Raw genomic sequence first — 24960 nt, forward strand, 5'->3', positions numbered from 1 at the left:
CTCCACCGATTTCACGGGTTCGCATTTGGCCGTCCGGACCGCCTTCTCCTTTCGGAGTTTCAGCAAGCTCCCCTTGAGGTCCTTGCTGATATTATGCTTCGATGACGCAAAGTCGATTATGGCGTCCAGCTGTTCCGTCGCCACCTCGAAGGCCGAGAGCCCATCGCGTTTGCGGTTCATCGCCCTCACAAGCCATGGGCCGTCCATAACCACTACCGGCGTATCCGGGGAGAAGGTTATGTGACCCACGCTGGCGCTGCGCACCGAGCTGCCGACTATTGCCTCTGACCTCCTAGGCGGAGACCTGAACAACCCACCTCTTGCGAAGGGGTTGTCGCCTACACTACTATCACTAATTGAAGAAGAATTGACTTGGTTTTCCATTTTGATCCCACGAGTTGCTCGGGAAAAGAGGTCCACCACGCCAGAGCCCAGCATGACGCGGTAAGGGACAATTACTGTGGAGGGTGCCCAGGTACCCACAGGCTCCGTTAAAGGCCTAGCTCATTATTTCACCCCCCTGGCCATGCATCCCCTCGGCACGGGTTGTTTAACGCCTTGGGATTAGGGGTTAGGGACGATGGTCCCCTTGGTCGCACCCCTTCACTCTAGCTGATGTCAGAAGGACAACAGTGCCCAGGCTGTGCTACCAGCTAAGCACAAAACCCTTAGCTGGCGGTCAATTGTCATCGAAAGACCCGTGGAAGCGTGAGATTGGAACTCGTGAGTAGAGGGGTGCGCCGGTCTGAAAATCGGCGGCGGCGGCGTGAATCGGCGTGAATGTTCGTTTTTTGAAGATTTTTTGAAATTTCTAAGGAAAATTGTTTCAAGTTTCGATAAGAAAATGCTCGGAAAATCCACATAAAGCTTCTGTTGAGTATTCTTCGAAACTATACAGAAAATTCTTCAATTTTCCAGCTTGAGATGGTTCAAAATGTGGACATAAACATGAAAATTAGATTTCAACGGCAGATTGTTCAAAATTTTTATAGAAAATTCATTGAAATTTTCATGGGAGTTTTAATTTTTTTAAAGTTCTACGAAATTTCCACGATGAATTTTACGCAATTTTAACCAAAATATTTAGAACTCTAGGTGATTTTTAAACTGTTTACGGGAAACCGTTCGGTATTTCAACGAAAAAAATAGATTTCTGAAGGAATTTCTTCGGAATTCTACAGAGAATTATTTGTCCATAAGAAATTATTCGGAAATTCAATGGAAAAATTTAAAAAGAAAAGAAGGATCATTTGCCCGAAAATCATTTGGCCGAATAATACGTGAAGTTGAAAATCATCAAGCCGAATTTCATTTGAACGAAATAAACGTTTGGGCAAAACGGTTATATAACGGAAAGCAGTTTGAACCAAAATTTCATTTGTCAAAAACGACATACAGCCGAATTGGTAATTTGGCCGAAAAAGCACTTTTCTCTAACACGTCGTTTGGCTGAAATCGTCGTTTGGCCGAATAGGTTATAATGCCGATTGTTTGAGAGAAAGGGCCAAAATGGGCGAAAATGTCATTTAGTCCAACGGCCAAATGTTGATTACTGAACGGGTAATATGGTCAAAAATATCCACCCGTTTAGCCAAATAACATTTTCATTTGACCGACAAACGGCCATTTCGGCCAAACAACTTTTTGACGAAACGACTGATTCGGACAAATGGCCAGTCGGCCGAACGACATTTTCGGCCATATGTCCATTTAAGCCAAATAAAATTGTCGATCGGATGTACTAGTTTGTACGGCCGTTTGACATATTCGGCCTTGTGTCTATCGGCCAAATGGCCCTATCTGTCGTTTGGCCGAAAGTCAAGAATAATAGGTTAGGCCAAAAGTCATCTAGCCAAATTCCATTAGGCCGTTCTAAACACCAAACGGGGGGTTGGCCCTCCCTAGAAAAAAATTAACTAGGATTTGAAAAGTTAGTTAGTAGTGATATCAATTTTCAACACATAGCATAATCAATTATTAAAAAAGTTTGAAGAAAAAGGAGCTTTTTTTTCATTTCCGAGAAAGATTCCTGTGTAGCAGTGAAATTGTACTTGTTGTTAGTTATGAAAAGGTCATATCTAATTGATTGGAAAGCATCAAAGTATGCTTGATATGAACAGCAACGTAGAGCCACCAAAATATCAATCAAAGCAAACGTGATACTTTGCCAGTAGTCAAAGACATGTGGTCAACGATCACGGACTAGAGTGACAGTTTTCGAGCTGACTTCCGCTTGTCTAGCAGCATGATAGTTTCCACAGATCCCATCAGCATCCGAGAAGAATTCTCATTGGAATCTCTAAGAAATTCCTTTCAGAAACATCGAAGTATTTCAACCAAGATCCAGAAGAATTCACACTGGATCCTTTCGGTATCGTTGAAGGATTCCCTTGAAAATCTGTGGGAGATACTCTTCATGGAGGATTTGCTTCAAAATGCTTCGGTAATCCTCCGGAGTCGTTCGAAAATTTGTTTCGAAAACTTTCGAAGATTTGCTTCGGAATTCCTTGACGATTTGTTTCAGAATACTCTAACGATTTCAATATCCATTGAATATTTATTTCCGAGTTTCTCGACGTTTTGCTTCGGAATCTCTGAAAGATTTGCTTCGGAATCCTTCGACGATTTGCTTCTACATCACTGCAACATTGCCTACGAAATCCCTGCACATTCACGTTGGAATTCCTAGAGGATTTCGGACAGAATCACTGGAACATTTCCGTCGGAATTCTACGCTATCAATTTGAGTTTTTGTAGCAATCATCAGCTGGTAAACAAACATACTTCCATACTATGGGCTACAGCAGAAAACATACGCTTGTGAGAAAAAGAATATGGATGAATGTGATTGATCCGCAATTTACTTAGGTGGTTGGACCGGATTAATCACATTACCACTACTAAGATAGCTTAATGTTCGAGAATTTTTGAAAAAAAAGCTCAAACGAGAGAAAATTGATGGAGTGTCTATAGCTCCCCATTAGGCATCGAGGCTAGTTAAGCTAATGCGAAAAATCTACGGAATCTCCAATAAATTGTCAAAATTACCACGAAAAATCCTGCGGACTTCTTTAATTTCAGCGTGACAAATTTTAAACGGCGGCTCGCCGATGCAAAAATGTCGGCAGCGGCGGCGTGGTGCGGCGGCGCACACCTCTACTCGTGAGGACCAGAGCTGTGTAGGTTGCTCCTTCCCAGATGTCAACTCACCATTTCTGTGCGCACCCACCCAAAAAAAAGTGTCACTCATTTTTCAGGTACTTATCCTTAACCGATTTACTCGCAGTTGCATTCGACGCAGGATACTCTCCCATTGTTTCCTATTGAAAATTGGCAGGTCGGATTATGTGCTCAAGATTAATGGCCAAAATACTTTTTTTTATAATGCACGAGAAAGGCACCATCACCGCTTGGTGGATTAATCAGGGTTTTTCTTTACAGATTAGATAATAATTTTAAATATTAATTGCAATTTATGTTGGTATATTCGGTTGGTGCTGTCAAGTACTATGTCAGAACGATGCTTTTATGTTTGTCCCTACGTTTCGGCACTGATTAGTACCATCTTCAGGGGACAATTCATGAACTTTGTTTATTCCTTTTCAAGTTGATTGTCTGTAGTGTTTTTGGTAGATGATACATCCAGATACACCCAGTTTACACGGTTGGGTTTTAGTAGATTAAAACCTTCAGCGTCAATGAAACTATGAGTTAACCCCACAACAAATTCACAAAAAATCAAAGTAAATTCAGGTGGTTTTCAAAAAGCTGGGAAATTTCAGTTAACCGAGAAATTAAAGAATACCAATCGTGTAAAAAATAATATTGGATGCACATGTATTGTGTTTTTTTTATCAAGAGTTCTAGGAGTTTGAGAGAATTCTCGAAGTAATTTATGAAGATTGCAAGGAGAAAATTTCATGGAAGTTTATCTAAAGAATATTCTGAAAAAGGAGGGCGTCTTCTAACTCAATGATTTTCCAAGATGCTTTATTTTTGCTGGCTGCGTTTGGGTTCGATTAGATTAAATTAGATTAGTATCGGGAATTAAAATTTGAGAATATAAAGCCTAGCAACACTTTGATGAAAACGTGGGTTTGACAATATACCTTTGAAGAATACCCTGTTTGAACAAAGTGAAAATTCTTGAATAAAATTTAATCAGGTGAAATACCAATAAATATAAATATGTGAAAAAGGAAAGAACAATGACTAAAAGAAGGAATAATATAACAATAAAAATCAGGTGAAACACAAATAAACATAAATGTGCAAAAGTATGGTTGATCAATTCTCTACGTTGTGTCTCATTTATCATAAATGCGACCTATTATCCCATTTCACCTTTCAACCTTTCGACCGTCCTTTTGTCCTACAACCATTAGTTCTATCTATCGTTCTTTCGACGTTTCTTATTTTCGAACATTTGACTCAGATTTTTTGTTTCGACCTTTTGTCCCTTCGACCTTTTGTCCTTTTGTTTCGACCTTTTCGTATACCATGAGGCTAACACGATGATACATTTGTGTCCAGGGAAGTCGAGAAAACTTCTAATCCGGAAGTTTCCTAGACCGGACCGGGAATCGAACCCAGCCACCTTCAGCTATGTAGCCGTGCATCTTATCGCACGGCTAAGGCAGGCCCTCTTCATCCTCCCTCCCGTTTTCTAAATATTGATGCAGTTGCTCACTTTCAAATATAAGAAGCTCTGACGGGATTTCGTGCTTCTTATTGAGGCCTTTCTTGATCTCATTCAAAGTTAGTGGTTCTATAGCATAGTCGTCGTCAATCAGAATTCTATTAGGATTTCCTCGGTTATTAATTGAAATCTTTCTTATGCTCGCCATTGCCTGAGTATGCATCTTGTATGGCAATATTTGACCGCTGGGAATTAGCTTTCTCGGAATTCTGGCCAGCGTATTTCCAGATCCAGAATTGCTGTTACGCGAACGGCGACTCCAGAAGTTCTTGCGTTCCAATATCGGATTATCGGATTATCGTCTGTTGCGTTGAATCCGTCTGTTTGCTCTTCTTTCGCTTTCTTGGGTACTAACAATTCTTCAAACTACCCAAATCATGTTGAAGGTCCTGCCGGACACGATGCACCACAGTTTGCGCAGTACTATGAAATGAGTCCCTCGCTGGTACTCAGACAACGATCAGCCGTCTCTAATATGGAGAACAGATGCTCGATTAGATTTGCTCCTTTTCCTTCTCCTCTGCTTTACTACCAATGACCATAGTTTTCACCGGGGTTAGTTAACCCTAAGGTTTCTCGTATGACGACCAGTACCACAAAGTTTATGGACCACGAAATAGGAGCTTTTCTATTCCTTCAGTTATTCGAAATACCAACTATATGCATTACCCAACATTTACCAACCAGTCTTGTGATGTAATGTGTTTAAATTTCCTTCCAGTTGACGACAGCATTGGGAATAGGAATTTAATTTCAAATAATATTTTGACAATCGTCTTTTTCGTACAAGTACAAGTGTGCGTAGAATTACAAAGTGCAAATCAGGCACATCTTTCTATACTTCCGATTCAGATAACATAAAATAAGTAACGCCTCTTAATGTGCCTTATAATTTATTTACGAATTTTGTTTCTGAGAGAATATTTAATGTACTTTTTTTAAAAACTTCATTCTAGACTAAGTTTAAAACCAATGCATTGAAGTTTCTGAAGTAGAAGTCAATATATGTCATAGGTAAAGAGAGATAAAACATACATACATAATGCTGATGTTCGAAGCATGAATCTTGGTGGGAAAAAGCACCACCACTCTGTCCTGTGCAATTAATTTCTCAATTAACGGTATTCCGCATAGACGGTGGGGAGCATTATTGCTGGAGAACAACTTGTCTGAATCGTTCTCTCTGGGGACGACCACATCGCGTAATGGGAAATGGCAACATTTTACCCAAATCGATCCTAAATAATGAACAATGTTGCACTCCGCATGCGAAAAGAAGCACAAAAACGGTCGCTAGCAGTTCTATTCGCCTGCCTCACTGTCAAAACCATCAAGATCAAGATCGGATTGGGCGATGCAGTAAACTTCTCTCCGGTTTAGGAATCATCCTCCCGGGCGCATCGGACGCAAAACTCTCCGTGAGAACAACCGAGGCAGTATAATAAATCTTCCCGCAGTAGAAGCCCTTTGCTGGATCTGGACGCAGAGTGAGGTGCCAAGTCCGAGCAGCCATCATGGCTCTATAGAGGGGAATGCCTCCAACTGGGCGAAAGATTCGTTTGTAATCTAGGGGGTAGTGAACTAAAGTACATCGTTTACGGTTTTGTTGTGGAATGGACAAGATCATTGAATGAAGTAATTATTAGGAAACGTATTTTAAGGCCCTAAAAATATTTTTTGAACTTCACCTTTCTCTATGATAAAATTTGAGTTCGAGGAAAACTTTCAACGAAACTACCAGAGGATACCTGAGTTGTTTGCTCATCAAATCAAATTATGCAAAGCGGAATAATTCTATTGCATCCGACGTTTCGACCCTTGCTTTTTACGACATGCTTTTTGACCGAAAAAGTCAACAAATTAGGGTTTTCCCCAGGAAGAAGAGAATCGGTGCAACCTCGAAGGATATGTTGGACCATTGTCCCCTACGCCGATGGATGGCTTTGACTGCAGTGTGATAACAACACACCATATAAAGGGTTGCCCACCATCATCCGGGAGAGGCAAGAAATGGCAAAGAACTTGATGCATAACATCGTGCTTGGGATGCCATTTTTTATGCTTCTCTTTTGCGGCGCTGCATGTTTTGTATTTTGTTTTGGTATTGGCCTAGGTCGGGCGTCGGGCGATGATGGTCGATCGATGTTGTCGTCTGCTGTAAGCCGGTCTTCTTCGAAGGAGAGCGTAGAGCGGCACAGGAAGAAAGAGTGGTGCAGTCAGATGCGGAGGTGGCTTACGCAGGACATACGCCGGACTTAAGGTACTGCTGTTACTACTGTTGTCTAAGACCAGTTCCGAGGAAGGAGAGCCTCTAGCGAGCTTATAAAGGGTTCGACTGCAATAGAGGGATCCAGTCAGTGTCGGATAGACTCCGGATCTAGTCACGGCATAGGACGTAGTTTAGTGCTAATAGAAAAGTGTGAAAGAAAGAGTGCTAAAGGTAAGCAACCGTGGACATGTGCGAACATTTCAGTGAAATATTTTAGATGCATTATATGTTTTTCAAGAATCAAATTTTTGTCTGAAGTGCAAAATAATTCAATCCTAAATCAGCAATTTGAAGATTACTGGGTAATGAAGAGTGTTCGCTAATTAGAATATCTTATTTATTACTATGCACATTTCACTTCACGGTATATAAATGTTGTTACAGTTTAGTGTTTGTTCCTGATAATAAAGTGCGAAAATGTTAACATATTGTCATACCATTTGGTTTTATTTGATTTTTATGTGTGATTGCATACAAACTATAAACTGTTTACGGTGAACAAAAATTGGATGGTGTTGACAAGGTTGACAGTTTTGAAGTTCATATATCACAACGAATCAACAATAGAAACTTAGTCTAAACTTATTCACCTAGTTTGGGGAAAGTTGGATTTTTTTTAGGAAACCGCCTCAAATCAAGATTTTAAAAAGATCACTAATAATTGCAATCTTTGACATTTGAATCCTTGTTTGAATCTCTTGAAAGCAGGAATAAACGACCCGAACTGCTACATATTTTTTAAAGTATACAATGTGACTCAAATTAGCATGGGAAAAACTTTTTTCAATTTTTTGATGGGCCGCCCTTTTATTCGGTTCTATTTGATGCCCTGATGCTCTGGACAAAATTTCAACCAAATCGGTCAACGTTTGGGCGGTGCTAAACTCGTTGGAAGTTTATATGCAAAAATGTATGCAGAAACATCCAAAAACAGTAAATTGCAGCTGGACTACACAACTTACGATGGATAACTATGATACTCATTCAGATCTTGGAGAATTTAATACAGAATGTTATGCAGAAACCGCGAGAAAATTAAAGTTTGCCCGGCTAAGTTATTAGCATTTCTCTGAAGTGGGGTTTGAGCAAATTTCGTTTCTTTTACCTTTGAAATATATTATAAATATATTATAAATATATATATATATATATATATATATATATATATATATATATATATATATATATATATATATATATATATATATATATATATATATATATAATTATATAAATTCACCCCTACAACACTCCAGTAAAATGCTAATATCTTTGTGTTATAAACTCTAACCTTCTGGCGGTTTTCAGCCTAACATTCTGTATTTAATTTTACAGGAACTGAATGAGTATCATGATTCTTGATGGTTCTGAATCGTGCCTTTCAACTGCAAATCAAGGTTTGTGGATGTTTCTGCATACATTTTTCCATATAAACTTCCAACGAGTTTAGCACCGCCCAAACGATGACCGATTTGGCTGAAATTTTGTCCAGAGCATCAGGGCATCAAATAGAACCGAATAAGAGGGCGGCTCATCAAAAAAATTAAAAAAGTTTTTTTTTGAGTCACCCTACTATACATTCAATTTAATAACATTCTGATTCAAATTTTACAATCTTGTATTTCCGGCCAATGCGTTTCGCTCACAAGTTCAGTTTCAGTTAGCTACATCATAAACATTCAAATAGGCACAAACGATTACGTTTTTAGTTAAATGGTATTGCTATAGTTAGTTATTGAAGTTTTCAATTGACATTATACCTAATATCAAATATTTGCATTCATCTCTTAGATAGGTTTTCAATGTTTAATGGATGATAGTATTTCATTCTTTCTTGCTAGAGGATAGTTTTAAAGGTTACCAAAACTTTTTATTTCATTTAGCAGTGACTGAATTTAACAAGTTTGGTTTTTGGGTCACAAACTCCCACACAATCTGAAAACCCTTTATCAACAAGATTGTTTGTTCCCACGTCGCGAATGTCAGATTTTATTATAGTTCTGTAATAGACCCTTGTGAAATTTAACGAAAATTCTGGCATACCAATATGCATTAACTAAATTCTAATACAATCATGTAATAAAAATCTTATAATTCTGTATCATTTTTAATGAGGTAATGAGGTAACATTTTGTAATCGAATATAACATCCTTCTATATATACCAAGATTTTATACAGAAGAAAAAGAATTTGTTTTTAGAAGCGTATATCGCCTCCATTTAAGTTTCTTATGTTGCATCATATACAATTTTGTGTTAACTGGATACTCTCAAGTCACTTACTCTTTCACATTTTTCCCCATTTTGATTTCCTAATGCGATTGAAATGTTTGGTGTTCTTTTTGATATTAAGATGCATCCCAATAAAAAAAATAAACAGAAATGTTGTAGGGACACGGCAGGTATTTCCGTCCATCATCATAGGGGCTAAAACCAACGAAAGCAACGTACATTTGCTAGAACTCCACTATAGCAGAACGTTTCTCCTGAGTTTACGATTTGGTACGTATGAGTTTTACAAAAAAGCGTCTCTTTTATTGGTTTTCGAGACTATGACGAACAGACGAAAATACCTGCCGTCTCCCTATATAAATTAAATATTTGTTTCAACTGTGATCACTGGCGGAGACAGAGTTGGGGCACCACACGATGCAATCGCAACTTTGTTCTTATAGGCTATTGTTCTTGCGATAAGTGGTGCCCCACCAAATAACAATAGCTGGCACCGCCAGTGACTGTGACATTGATAAACTCAATTCAGTTATAGGGGAGAACAGTCCATAATGCACCCGTGGGGCAAAATAACCTCATACATAAAATATCTCATATAATCTGTTGTAGGTCATTTATGAACAAATATTACCATTGCAATTCATTAGTTATTCTGTTAAGTTCAACCATTGGAAAAAGTGAGGAAAATCCCTTCACATTCACTAAAATTTTACGGTTTGCGATTTTCCACCTCACCCGTAAGATTGCAGCTCAATATGTACATTAAGAAAAAACAAACAACCATGCGTTCACTGTTATTTACATACACCACCATTCGGGCGTTTTGCCCCACGCCTATTTTTCAAACATTTTTTAATGCGTTAGAAAGTCATGAAAACCTTATTGTTTTGAATAGGGCACTGCACGGAAGAATCTCTTTCTCTTTCGTTCTTCATGAAATTTGATGTTTACTGGCCTTGTTGTTTTCAGATTTCTTTGCAGCGAAAAAGCGACAAAGCGGTCCGTGCAGTGCCCTATAGGAGATCTTTGTGAAATGTGGCGGGTTTTGTAATTTTTGCATCTACACGTTGAAATGGTTCGGTATTTTTGTTTATAATGGTGAAAGCATCGAAAAAGCTCAAGGGGAACATTTTGGACCGTTCTCCCCTACTTAAGTTCTACATGTTTTGGGTTTCGGAAAGCCATTTTTTTTAAACTTTTCCATTTTAATCTTATGTAAAACTTAAATAAAACAGCAATAGGATGTTTGATATAATTGCGTTAGATCGAGTCCTCTATATAACTTTGTGCATGGCCTTCAAAAATAACACGGATTCGGGTTTAGATAGGAAAGGGCACGAATCCAATGGACAATGATGTTGCTGAAATTAGTTTTTTTACCTTTAATAATTCGACTTTTGTTGGTTGCTTGTTGGAGTTTGATAGTTGTATTTTTTGTAGCTGTAACCTGGAAGACCTGTTTATAACTTGAAGTTTTTATGAACCGATTTACGACTGCGTTATAACAAACAACAGTTATTGGATTTATGTTTACATTTTCATGTTATTGCATTTGTGTTGCATATTAATTTTTGGATCAGCTTCACCGGTGTGCCCTTGAAAACGCGAGGACTTTGAAAATTGGATTCCGTCAGGAGTGACCTTAACACGGATAAAGCACACGAACTGCTAATCATTTCTTTTCAAACAGAATCAATTACATGTTGGAAGGGACACAAAATATGGTTGATTGTTTAATATTTATTCCTTTGAGCCTAGAAATTTCACTATCATTGAAATAAATTGTCTTCCTCTGTAATCTAACTTCGGACACTTGCACGCACCGATTCATATTTCGGACACTTCGAACTCGAACTTCGGACAGCTGTTTTAAATAAAACTTGGAATGCAAACATTGTTTTTTCTTGATAATTTGTTGCGTACGACAGTCGAATAAACAATCAATTTAAAATAACATGGCTAACTATGGTAGAAGTATGTTTAAATTACATTTAAATATGCAGTTCTTTCAACGAGCTTATTGACAGATTTCAAGCGAAATATTTCAAAAAACTTTCCATACAAAGTCTGGTGTCCGAAGTTTCAATGCGTCCGAAATATGGGTTTGCACGGTATATCGTTCTCGTTCATACTTGCTCTCGTTCATACTTGCTCTCGTACAAATAGAGCAGCATATTGAATAGTTTAATTTCAAAAACAATATTAAAATTATATTCTTTTATTAAACAATTCATCAAAAATCTAACATATTCAATACAATCAGCTTTACAGATAAATTCGAATTGGATTAATCGGGTCTACATTTTCATCTTTTTTTTCAACCGCAATTTTATAACTTCAGTATCAGTATCTAACTATTTATTTGTAGTGCCGACTCAGATGCTCTGATTTCTTATATCCAGAGATGAATGTTTTGATTTTAAAATTATTTGGTAATTCAAGGGTAACTGTCCATATTCTATATATCATATAGCTCCTAACTATATTCATATTTTTAAAATATAAGAAATATGAGAAATAAAAGAAATAAACTAATCTATTTACCGGATAACATTGGATATTTTTCCCAGTGAAGGTAACAAAATATTCAACTGTCTGTGTACGATGAAGATGACGATCTGATTTATGAAAATCAGAGATGCCCTTTGTTCGTGCATGAAGATAACGACACATTAGGAATGGGCGTTTTTCGGAAAATTATCGATACTGCTGGATCGATGTTTTGATTGTCGAAATATCGATGCCAAAAAATATCGGCGCTGGAACATCGATATTCCGATATATCGATACGTTTAGAAAATTATAAGCACGAACAAAAAAAAACTAAGTGATTGCATCATCGCATCACACATCACATTTTTGCTTTTTTTTTACAGATTGTATCTCATGTTTGCTATATTTACCACTTTTTTGTATTGCGGATAATGCCTCTTAAATTAAAAATATCGAAATCCGATATCAGCTATAAAAAAATTATACACTACTAAAAATCCACACATATTTATTGGCAAAAATCCATAGATTTAATATATGATGTATATCAGCGCACACATAACCATTCTCCACACGAACTACTAATAAAAAATATATCCAAATAAACTTTATGTGTGGTCTCGAATTAGCAATTATTTAATCTATGTGTGGTTCTATATCGATTATATTAGGGTGGAGCTATTGCAAAAATTTATAACGGCGACACATATAGCTTATATAGATATTTTTGGCAGTGTACGGTCAAATTTCGAGCATCAAAAAATCGACACAAAATATCGATTATTTTGAGTAAAAATATCGATTCCCGATATATCTTATCGGTATCGTTCATTCCTAGGATGAATATGCAATATAGGGGATCCTAGGAATCCTAGGGATCCTACATTCAGAGATATGCGAAAGCGGCCATCTTGAGCCAATCGAGCTTTGAGAACTGTCAAAGTCTGAGCCAAATGAACATCGTTATTGTTGCAGATCGAAAGGTATTGCGATTTTGGTGAAACAGATTTTATGAAAAGTTTTATCGAATAAACAATTTGTTTTGTTTTCGTAAGTAAAAGTAGTCTAGTTGATGCCTTATATCGTGTTCATTCGTATTGCTCTTTAACTTTAGCAAAAATGAACTGCTAGAGGATAGACAAAATAATCAAAAAGTGTCTTCGAATGTAAAGTCATGTGCAAGCCTAAGCATTTTTCACTGCGGCAAGTGCTGGCACCGTTTGTTTACGGAAGTAACAGCGTTGCTAAATCGTTTGGAAAAGTATTCGCACATCTCTTAATATAGGATCCCTAGTTTTTCCCAGGCCTATGCTAAGAGCTCATGTTTAACGTAGCCAACACCAACACCAACGCCGAGCAACTTACATCAAATCTAAAAAAGCTTAACATCATAAAACATCCTAATTCAGCTTTCTTCAATATGCAACTTTAATCGGGAATGAATTAATGCTTGACGACTGTGGGTATATAACGGAACGTGTAGTTTTCCGGCTGTAGCAGTCTTGTAACGCAGCAAAAACAAGTTTACTTCTGCATCCGACGGTTTCGGTAATTTATTTTACCTTTTTCAAGGATTGGAAGATTGTTTTTTGTACATATAGTATTGTTACACACTAATATTGTCGATCCAAGTTTGGCGCCCGCTTTGGTGCATGGGTTTCAGTTTTTTCGAGATACAGTGTATCGTGGGTGGCTTTTGCTATAAAACCCTGAAGCTTTTCTGTCTTCACTATGCTTTCCGTTTTAATTTTAATCTTCTCCTACGCTTTTGAGCACTGCACCTAATAGCTGTCTACGATTCTAACTAACCGTTAGTTAGTTAGTTAGGCCCCATTCAGTTATAATAGGCTTAGGATATTGCACCCAGGCATTGCAATATCATCTGAGCACAGGATATTATCTTTGCTTGTGCAAAGATATTATCCCTAATCAAAGAGCACTCTGGAAAGATATTATCATTTGAGCGTTCGATGATGATCCGGATAGCCAGCGTGGTTCGGGGCTTGTTCGCGTTGCGAAGGTGTTGCTACAACAAAAGCTGTGAAACAATGTTTCTCCATGACGATTTCCAGCCCCTATGCGTCTCTGAATTTCTCTGCTGGTATCATTTTCGGCAGTCACCAGTGAGCCCAAGTACCTACACAAATTCTTCTACCACCTCGATTTCGTCACCAACGATGCAAACTCGTGGTGGGTGGTTTACGTTTTCCTCTATTGAGCCTTTTCGTATCATGTACTTCGTCTTCGACATGTTTATGACTAGTCCAATCAGTTTAGCTTCGCTTTTCAGTCTGGTGTAGGCTTCCTCCATCCTCCCAAAGTTACGTGCCATAATACCAATGTCGTCGGCGAAACCAAATACCGTATAATACGTACCACTCGTGTCAATTTCATTGTAACATTCCATCTCAAATACAACCAAAGTTATCTTTAAATTATACATATTTTTAGAGGTATTTCCACTTGTGATTACTCCCTTAATTAGGCTCGAATGCTGTGTTAAAAACTTGTAAACCTATGAAAAATCATAATATTTGAATAACTTTTGTTTTATAAGAGATAGAAAGTTACAATGTTCAGCAAAAACATGTAATTTTGCTGATTTGACAACTTTGTAGAAAAGACAGAAAATGTGAAAAATCATTAGAGTTAGTTTAAGTTAAAAGATTGTATGGGGATTTCCACATAAACCATGTGAAGTTTGTTTTATTATTGCTTGTTTTACAACTTTGTAGAAGAGACGGAAAATGGGAGAAATCATTGGAAAGAGTTAGAATGAAAAATAAGATTTTAATGGGGTTTTTACATAAAACGACTTAAGTTTGTTATATATAAGAGATAGAAACTTGGGATGTTCAGCAAAGTTGCTCGTATTAACATTTGCTTCAACTTTGTGGAAGACACTACGTGTCTATCTCATTCTGGGGGAAAAATAATTTTCTCAACTCACTTTTAGGGGGATTAATCATCAAACTGTTTTTATCGAAAGATGCGCTCCTAAATATCTTGAATCTTCTGTGAACAAACCATATGCCGCTATCGGGGGTGACAATGGGTCTGGGGGGTGAGAATGGGTCATCGCTCTTACCGGCAGCCTGGAGGTCGGATAGCAAAATCGTTCAAATAGGTCTCTTATATTTTAGTCTCATTGCCCTCAGATACGTTCAATCTATTCGAAAAGCATTCTAAGTAGTTCAAACAATGACCCAATCTCACCCCATTTGACCCATTGTCACCCCCAACGACGGTATCCAAAATGAACACTTTTCGAGTTTTTGAATTTCGATCGTGAAAATGATGAAATAAAACATTGTGCCTGCAAGTCCTCCTCGAGCATTGTCCAAGTTTCATGTCGGCGTCTTGTACATGACACATTTGGTGCGGTGGTGAATCTTTCTTGACCGCAGTAGGCCCGACTTCCACAGATGATGGGCCTTCGTATTTTACGACTAACACGACTAACGGCACTGCTGTTCCATCTCCTCGTACTCCGCTTCTTCCAGGCGGCGTTGATTCTCCTGGAAAAAGCGGGTCTGCTGTCTCCGCTTCCGTCTATAACGTTCCACGTTCTGCCGGGTACCTTACTGCAGCGCGACCGCCCGCGCTGCGTCCTTCTCTTCCAGAATCTGTCTGCACTCTTCGTCGAACCAATCATTCCGTCGACTTCGTCCCACATACCTGACGTTGTTTTCGGCTGCGTCGTTAATGGCTGCTTTGACTGTATTTCAACAGTCCTCAAGAGGGGCCTCATGGAGCTCACCTTCTTCCGGCAACGCTGCCTCGAGATGCTGCGCGTATGCAGTGGCAACATCAGGTTGTTTCAGGTTGGTCGTACCGCGGCGGTCGTCGGTACCGAACATTGTTGATGACGGATAGTTTTGGGAGCAGTTTAACCATCACCAGATAGTGGTCAGAGTCGATGTTAGCGCCACGATATGTCCTTACGTCGATAATGTCGGAGAAGTGCCGTCCATCAATCAGAACGTGGTCGATTTGTGATTCTGTCTGCAGCGATGATCTCCAGGTTTATCGATACGGAAGGCTGTGTTGGAATGGCCATATTATTGGTGGCGGCGAAGTCAGTTAGTCGTATGCCGTTTTCGTTCGTCAACCGGTGAGCGCTGAACTTCCCAATAGTCGGTCTAATTTCCTCCCAACTAATAGTCGGTCTAAGAGCCTGGCCAACGAACGATCCTTCCCAATTAAACAATTTTGATCTGTTATTATTTTCGGTATAAACATGTGAATTTGGCTGCGAAATGCCTGAGATATTGCTAAGTCAAATCCGGGTCAATATGACCCGAACAACGTAAGTGTGAGTTTTTTTAGCACTGTAGGAAAGTTAAAAACAAAAGTTACTGGCGAAGCACGAAAAGCGCACAGCGCGCTTGCGTCGTTAGGGTAAAAAATAATGTAGGGGAACTGCTCCTTTAATTCATACCATGTACCCAAATCAATAACATCAAAAAACTAAGAATTGGAGCGCAAATTATTTTGTTTCTAATTCTTCTGATTTTTGTGAGCACTAGAGTGATACAAATATTGATTTTTTTGCTCCCCTATGCTTAAACGATGGCATTTGCTATTTTAAAAATGGTCCTAAATTTTTAGCTAATTTAGATGCAATTTGAATGAGCACAAGCAATTTGAAGCTGGTATGAAAATTACTATGAAAACAGCAACATTTGCGAAAAACGGTTCCCCATCATTGCCCATTATACTCTAAAAATGTATGAATACGTTAGCAATATGGGAAATTTAACAAGGGAAAATATCGTCGTTGTTGTTAAACGATTTGATGATGCTGGCAACAAAAGTTATTAGGGAAATACTGAATTGTGGGAAATTCAATTTAACACGTAAAAGAATAACATCAATATCAATAATGAGCATTTTTGTTTTCTTCATAATTTTGCTCACAAAAGTCAGATTGCTTCGCAACAACAACTGAATTTCAGTTAAGGATCTATTCTATGATAGTGATGCGTTAAATATGTTCAAATAGATTCTGGGCTGCTTCACGAAACGATCCTTTACATAAATGGCAATTCTCATAGTAATTTTCATATAACCTTTAAATAGCATATGCACAATCAAATTACATCCAAATCAGCTAAAAATTTGGGAGGACTATTAAAATAGCAGAAACAATCGTTTAAGCACAGGGGAGCGAAAAAGTCAAAATTTGAATCACTCTAGTGAGCACGTCAGATAACAACAAAAGAACGACACAAATAGAGCCAAATTTGTCTGTTCTGCGAATGTTATTGATATGTTATTTATAATTGTTCCATTATACCCTATTATACCCTAAAATTTAAATTGTGGTTCGTACCGAAAAGACGTCCACACCTCACGACTGTCCGATTGCAATCGGACGCTGGTCCGGATTGAGGCAATGTTGGATTTGATCCCTCCTTCAAAAGTAGGTGTTTGTTCGGGAACGGGAATTGAGATTCTTTTTTCGGAAGTAGCCGTTTTCCTGGAATAAGTCAATCATGGATGTGATCCCTTCGTCGGATGTAGTTTGCCGGATGCCGTTTCGTCCGTCCGTTCCGTTCCGAAAAATATCAATCTCAATTTGTCAGGACATTCTTCAATCTACTTTATCTATGTGAAGAAATACACCGAATAAGCGAGTAGCCATCGAGCAAGTCACAACAGTGCTTGTTTTAGTCGTCGCAAAAATGATAAAATATCAATTTGGAGTTCGGTAGCTCATGCGCTTGTATCGTGTTTTGCGCCGGTAGAAACAAGCGCAATCTTCAATAGTTTGCAGAGCCATCCAGCATGTAAGTACAGTTCGTGTTTTAGTCGTCGCGTAGTGGTTAAGATATCGAATCCGTCTTCGAGAAAACACGTTGGACACGTGGTGCGTTTTCGTCTTTGTATCATCATGAATATGGCGTCGTTCAAAAGAAATAATTAGTCGCTTACCGCGGCGATTTCCAAAAGATTTCCTTCCCAACTAACATACTGTTCTCTTACAGTGCACTCATGGAGATGCAGAGGATTCCTTGGTCTCTTGAAATAATTTTCCTCCCCCTATTCGAATCGACTGTGAGGACGTGGCCGGCATCGTTATTGGTCTTGAATTAAAAAAAATCCGAAGCATGTAGGGGAAGGTGGGTAGACTTGATCCCCGAGGAGACTTGATTATCCAGTGTTTTATCTAGAACTAAAGTAGTTTTGTATTTTTTAGTATAGGTCCTCTAGACAAATGACCTTTAAGTGGTAAGTTATTTTTTCGATTGACAACCTTGTTTATTCTGCAGGGTATGTTTTGACCTTCCTAAAGATTTTTTCATTGGCCTCGCAAAATTTGAACAACTTTTCATAGCAATGACCAAATAATTTCGTTTTTTCATAGCACAAAGCTATAATTATGCTTCATAATCTGTACTGATGAAAATGTCAACATTCCACCAAAGTTTTAGGATATTTGGATTTGAAGTTATTGCCTCAATATGGGGACACTTGATCCACCATTAGTCACCCATACAATCTGGCGAAAAAATTCAAAAGAATATAAATCTGTTCTCAGGCTTGTAATTTTTTGTAGATTGGACAGATTTGATGAAGGGTTGGCAGGAAAACATAAGTATTGCGTAGATATCATAGAAAGGGGATCAAGTCTCCCCAAATTTTAAAATTGCATGTGCTGTCGAATTCAATAACAAAAATCCTTCATGTATACGTACAGCAATTCGAAAATTCTGCATATTTTGAAGGAAAAATATTTTAAAAATCTTAGAGCACCTTTCTACATTTATCCAAGCAAGTTCTTGGAGAGGGATCAATTTTCCCCCAATAATTTAAAAGTCGATTTTTGACAGTACTCTAAAAAGTCGATTGTGTATCCATAACAACAATAATTCAAGGACTGTTTTACATCAGTTAAGTTAAATTATATATTTCTTAGAGAATCTGTGTGGAAATCGCGTATGTTTATTTATTTTTGGCTGGGATACATCGGAAATCAGAAAAGGGGATCAAGTCTACCCAGTCTCCCCTACAGTGATTATAGCTTTATAATCCGAAGAAAACCATTCAATTGGTGAGCCATGCATATATATTCGTTGTTTCTCGGCCAATCACGACTAGCGACTACGATGTGTACAGTCAATCAAGCTAAGCTAACCTAAGCTAATCTAAACAAAGCTAATCTAAGCTAAGCTAAGTTCTTCTCGTTCTTCTTCTTTTTCTTGCTGGCATAACATCCCCCACTGAGACATTGCCGCCTCGCAGCTATCATTTTTGCATTCGTATATCATAAGCCTTAGACGACACGATGACACTTTTATGCCAAATGTTCAAAATTATGCCAAACGGCCTTATGCCAAATATAGAAATTGAGGGGACCGAGAAAATAATAAAATCCTTGAGCGTGATAAGTAACCCCAGTACAGTGCATGCTTTAAAAAATAAAATGCATCTATCTAATGGGACCGCCATTAATCGATATTGACTTCACTAAACGTTACGAGTAAAGATTTTTTCTACCAAACAGTTGTACAAGTAAATTGATTTGGTTTCAATTCTAAGCATCTCTGTTTTGGCAGCAATCCAGGTATTCAAACTAACGACGCGCCTCCGTTCAAAAAGCATGCACTTCCTCGTTTCCGAAAAATGTTTGAATCACGTGAGACATAGAATCGTTAGGTTCACTGGCCCTACAAGCTGTCTCCTATTTAATTAGAGGAACAGACGGCTTTGGCAGGTTTTGTTCTATTATTGGCAGGGGGATTTTGTCGACCGAATTTTATGAAATTTGGCCACAATATTCTTTGATATGCAAAGAATGTTTGGGCCAAATTTGAGCATAATCAGTCATAAAAAACCCCCTGCCAATAATAGAACAAAACCTGCCAAAGCCGTCATTACCCCTATGTGGTTTATTTGAAAATTAATATTTTGGGACTTCTCCATCCGTTATTCAACCATCTAGAAAAAGAAGAAAGTACCTATATTATAAATGCCAGTAGGCGTGGCGCGAATAAGAATGATGTATTAAATAATCAATTGGTTCATACAAGCCAACAACAATGAGTTTACGATAGATTACACATAATTGTTTTAATTTGCGATGATCTTCATAGAACATGTGTATACCTTTGCATTGTAATGTAAACATTAAAGGCATGTCCAAACGTGTACAGAACGGTTTAGACAACACACCACTTCTTCCACATGAATGACTTCACTCAAATGCCATACATGCTCCACATCAAGAACACCGCTCCAATAGCGAAAAGAGAGGAGGTGAATAAGCTCCCAAATTCAATCTGACAAGGTCGCACCGTGCTTTCTTTCTTTCGGTTGGTGTAGACGAGCGTCAGCAACAGCCAAAATAACCGATCCAAACTTGCTGCGCCTGCATTGCCTTTTTTCCGACCGGGAAGCTTGGAGCCGGGCCAACAACTGCCAGCATCCCCCCAGAGCCAAAGGCATAATCGTACCTACCGGGGCATGTTGCATTGCATTGGGAGGAACGCTGGGAAGCTTCTGCTGGCGACGACTGACGATGATGGCGAAATCGTTCGCGAACTTCTCGTCACGCGTGGCGGCCGGCCGTCTGAAGGTCCTCCGGTTCCTGGGAATGGCTTCGAAATGCGTTTTTAGCGGCGTTGTGTTCTTGTCGGGCAAATTATGGAATGGTGCATTTGGGTTTGCCGCGAGCGTGAATCAGGATAATGGATTTTTATTTCCATTCCATTCAGATTTTGCTTGGCTTCTGTGGGATTCATTGGCTCTCGAGATGGTATGGTAATAAGACTCTGCACACTGCGCTGCAGAAGATTGTGATTTATGCTGCGGTTGGAATTTTGATACGATTGCAACTGCTGTTTCCGGCTATTAAATTTATGAGTTATGGAAGTGTTGCTGTGGATGCACAGTATTGAGATATTGTTATTCTCATTGGGTGACACGGTTAAGCGAACAAGGGGGAAGAACAAGTATTCTAATTATATATTATTTATTAAAATATGCATTTTGAAACAATAAAAACTAAACAAATTGAAAATAATGAAGTCGGAAAACATAGGACCAATATACATATTAGTAATTCATCGTAATATGAAGATAAAATTTATAATTTTTATTTGTGCAACAGATGAGACCAATTTAGATTATTATTATAATTAATGTCTTTATTATCGAGGTTTTGGACCTAGGTTGGTTCACCTTGTTTAGAAAAGTAATCATACTAAAAGTAATAATACTCTACCCCATATTTTTTTCCTTATTCAAGTTCAAGTTCACGACCAACTTACACGCCGGTTTCATCGAGCTGCAATGAACTGTAAAAACTTGTTTTACTTCTTTTTTACGTCTCCGTCATTCTGCTATTGCACAATTGCATGACTCGTTGCGTATGCAAGATTGCATACTTTTAAACCCGTTTAGTTCGTTACTGTACATGGCATCAGTCATTATCAATCTAAGAGAAGTTCAATAACCAATGATCTCAATCTTGTTCTTCTCATCTGCTCTCGTTCTGTCCAATTAGATGGGAAGACTATCGTCAATCATTCTTCTGGTAGCAGCTTTCGCAGGAAGCCAATCAGCACCAACCGCCACCACCATCATCCATCAGCCGGCCCAGTACTTTCTGCTGCAGCCGCAGCCCTCGACTATCAAGATCCAACCGCATCTCGTTCAACCGATCCAGCACCTGAAGCTGGAGCCCAAGCAACAGTTGATCTACTATTATCCATCGATTCCTCTAAGTAATTCAATCAGCTATGACAAGCCGATCCGGCTGGTAACACTCAAGCAGGAAGAGCAGCCCTGGTGGCAAGGCTTCGTCAACTTCTTCCAGCCGAGCACCGAGAAACCGGCTGAGTCCGCCGAATCGGCCACGGAAGCTCCTGCTGCCCCAGCGGAAGGAGAGCCCGCTCCAGCAACAAAGAGTCAGATCTTCATGGCACCGGCTGATGCCGAGCAGCTGCCAGCCATGGGCAGTGCTCAGCCCAGCGCACAAGGGCATCGATACTACATCCTCTCAGGAGCTCCCCAATTCTACGGAAACTTCGACGCGCTGCAAAACCCATTGAATCCAATCTTCAGCCTCCAGCCACTGCAGGCCATACATGCCCGCTCAAACTCGGAGATCCAAGCTGAGCCGCAGATTGTGTCATCCATCGCTCCGATCGCCCCTGTCCCTGCTCTAGTCCCAGCTCAACTGAAGAACGATCTACTGGAGTCGCACCCAGACAAGACCACCACCATTGAGCGCAATTGGGCCCGCTCCCTGGACGACGAGCCCGTTCCGGAGCCGGAAAAACCCCAGGGCCGTTCCCAGTCGGACGACCCAAAGGAGGAGAACATGCCCCAGGTAATTGATGATGAAGAGGACAAGAAGGAGGATATGGGATCGCTGCGGCAGGCAAACGAACCGTCGGTTGCGGCCGTCAAGCCTGCCGGAATTGCTCTCGCCGGACGAGGCGGTCTGGCAGCTTCCGCTCCAACCGGAACAGCCATCGCTGGTAAGAACGGACTGGCACTGTCCTCGCCAACGGCCACTTCCGTTGCTGGAAATTTCTTCGAAGACGAAGAAGACAAGAAGAACTGAATCGCATATCATGGAATGGGACTCGAAACTGGAACTAGATCAATTTTAACGATGTAGGTGTAGTCTATTTATTAGGGTTAGGGGAATTTATGAGCAATGACGCAATCTCAACATTGGTGCTGGTAGGAAAAGCTTAAAGGCGATCGAATTCCGTCGGGATGGTGCGGTAAGCGATCGTCTGGTCGAATGGGGGACAGTTTTAGTGATCAAGGATATTTTCGTATACGTAAACGTAACTCTCGATCCTTGAGGCGTAGGGAAGATAAATTAGATCACTACGAGCCCAGGGAGAGAGCGGACTGACGATCCCACCTCAAAGAGTGTGAGACATTTCAAAGTATCGATTTGTATTAGGAAATCATTTTGCTAAAATAAATCAAATTATCTAAATTTTAGATTTTAGATCTTAGACTAAGTTCATCATCATTCATCAATAAGAGGATGGGATTGAGCTGACGGTTTTCCAATTTTCAAAATGCAAATTCTAAAATCTCAGCTCAATCCTCGATACAGGCTCATCTCATAACTCATTCTGCATTTCATCACGATAAAAATGTGTTCACAAAAATCATCAAAAAAATAAAATAAATCTTCCGAAAAAAAAAAACAAAACAGAACCGAAATTACTGAACATTCGAAATCCTCCTTTCGTTTTCTAATGCTTTCACCTAATGTTTCCAATCCAGCCATGACTCAGGGTTACAGAAGCCAAATTCACAAAGATAACTGCTTTTACATTAACGTGAATGTTGTTCTGCCATACATTCCAACTATACATTCCTGGCCAAGATCACGCGAAAACAGAACGAAGATAATCGATTGCGTCATAGTCATTTATTGTGTTTTTTATTTCATTCATCCCGAGCTTATTCCGATGCAGCAATAAAATCAAAATAGGATGAAAGTGAATGGTTAATAAATTATGCGTCGATAAATTATGCGTGACGCAAATCCTCCGATTATTGGTAATTTAAACGATGATTCTTTTAATTTGAAAAGATTGAAGCAAAATGAGATTAAAAGGTATCCATTGTTAAAAACACGCGTCTACGTTTGTTGCTTTAGGAAATAAACGATCAAGCTCAACCTTGCCGTTTATTTTAGTCTTTCAGTCACTGCTAAGAGTACTGTTACTGAGAAAGTAACAAAATGAAAAAAAAACCAGACTAATCCACCTAGCGGTGATGATGCCTTTCTCGCTCATTATAAAATGTGTCGAGAAAAATTCTTTAGAGAGGTCAAAAAGAACAAATATAAAGCAATTAATGGTTTTGACTGTTATATAGACTTTCAAAAATGTGGCAAAATTGGATCGTGGAGAAACCATACCAAAACCGTCATAAAATCGGGTGTAGACGAAATCAGGGGCAGATAAAATTTTAACATGCCAAAAATCGAGTCATCACTGTATCTTGTACATATTCGATCGTGGAATGATGCTATGGCAGTTTTTCATTTTAAAGAATTGAAAATAGTAGTTTGTGCAACTAGTTGCAAAAAGATGATTTTTTCAGCAAGAGTTGTACTCGGCCTCGTTGGGTAAATACTACGAGTGCTGAAAAAATCGAGTTTTGCAACGAGTTGCACACGCTATTTTTTGCAATGACAAAAAATGGGCTTGAATATGATAAATCTTTACCAAAATGATACGATTTTGTTTACTTCACATGATCAATCTTGCCAAAAAATCATGTTGCTGCAGAAAACAAATAGATAAGGTACACTGGGGGAAGTGGAAAAAGGGGGTAAGTGTAAAAATCGACTCGAAAAATTGGAATTGTACATACTTTACAGTTTTTACCACATCATAACATTCTGCAAGAATATACTTTGATGCTCACACTAATACTATGTTGAAATTTGTATAATACATACACTAACACGGTTAACGCTTGAACTGTTATTTTAAGTTTCGCGAAAAGTTGATTTTTGCATTCAAAAAATCAATTCTTATTTGCACCAATTGTTCTTTTTTCAAGTGAATTTACATCACAGGTGACCATTCTAATACAATTAAACTAATCCCATTAAATTGGTAGTGGTTTGTACCAAGAAAGCAAATAATTCAAAGATTTTACACTTACCCCTGATATCAAACACTGCGGGGGAAGTGGATAATGTTCTAATTACGCAATTTTTTTCTTCCCTCCAGGGTTTATTTCGATAGCTGTAAATCTTAATATGTTCCTTCTTTGTTATCATTGTGATTCCAGTAATGATTGGACTCATATAAATGAGAAAATGCCTGGTAAGTCCACCTATCGGCATTGATGCCTTTCACATGTTTTACATATAAAAAAAAAGTATAAGAAATTGAAAAAATAGCACTTATAGGTATTATAATTTTTTATAAAGTTTCGCCGTTGAATTCATTTTTTTTTGCGAACAAATTGGTTCAGGACAAGTGCTTAAGAATAGCTGATAATTTTATACGTGCTTTGCGCACACACATACATACAAATACGGACATACAGACATCATCTCAATTCGTTAAACCAAGTTGATTAGTTTATAACCCTGTAAGGCCCATTTTTTCTTTTAAAAGTTCATCTTTGGGGCGAACATATAGACTTTACGTACATTAAGTGTTCGAGAAGGCAAAACCAGCCCTCCCCTAGCTATTACGAGAATTCCTTAAGGATCTATGCCGTTAAGGTAATGAAATTATTCCACAAAAGATACTCAGAGCAA

The 24960-nt window shown here is 38.7% G+C and overlaps 1 protein-coding gene across 1 annotated transcript; it reads left to right on the forward strand.

Annotated features, from left to right (window-relative positions):
- The first annotated feature begins 6980 nt into the window (after positions 1-6980).
- On the forward strand, positions 6981-22886 carry LOC134218443 (uncharacterized). Its single transcript, XM_062697440.1, has 2 exons — positions 6981-7139; positions 21205-22886. The coding sequence occupies exon 2, from the start codon at positions 21205-21207 to the stop codon at positions 22267-22269; it is 1065 nt and encodes a 354-aa protein (XP_062553424.1). The 5' UTR covers positions 6981-7139; the 3' UTR covers positions 22270-22886.
- Positions 22887-24960: the final 2074 nt, after the last annotated feature.

The sequence above is a fragment of the Armigeres subalbatus genome, chromosome 2, assembly GCF_024139115.2.
Source record: "Armigeres subalbatus isolate Guangzhou_Male chromosome 2, GZ_Asu_2, whole genome shotgun sequence".
NCBI lineage: Eukaryota > Metazoa > Arthropoda > Insecta > Diptera > Culicidae > Armigeres > Armigeres subalbatus.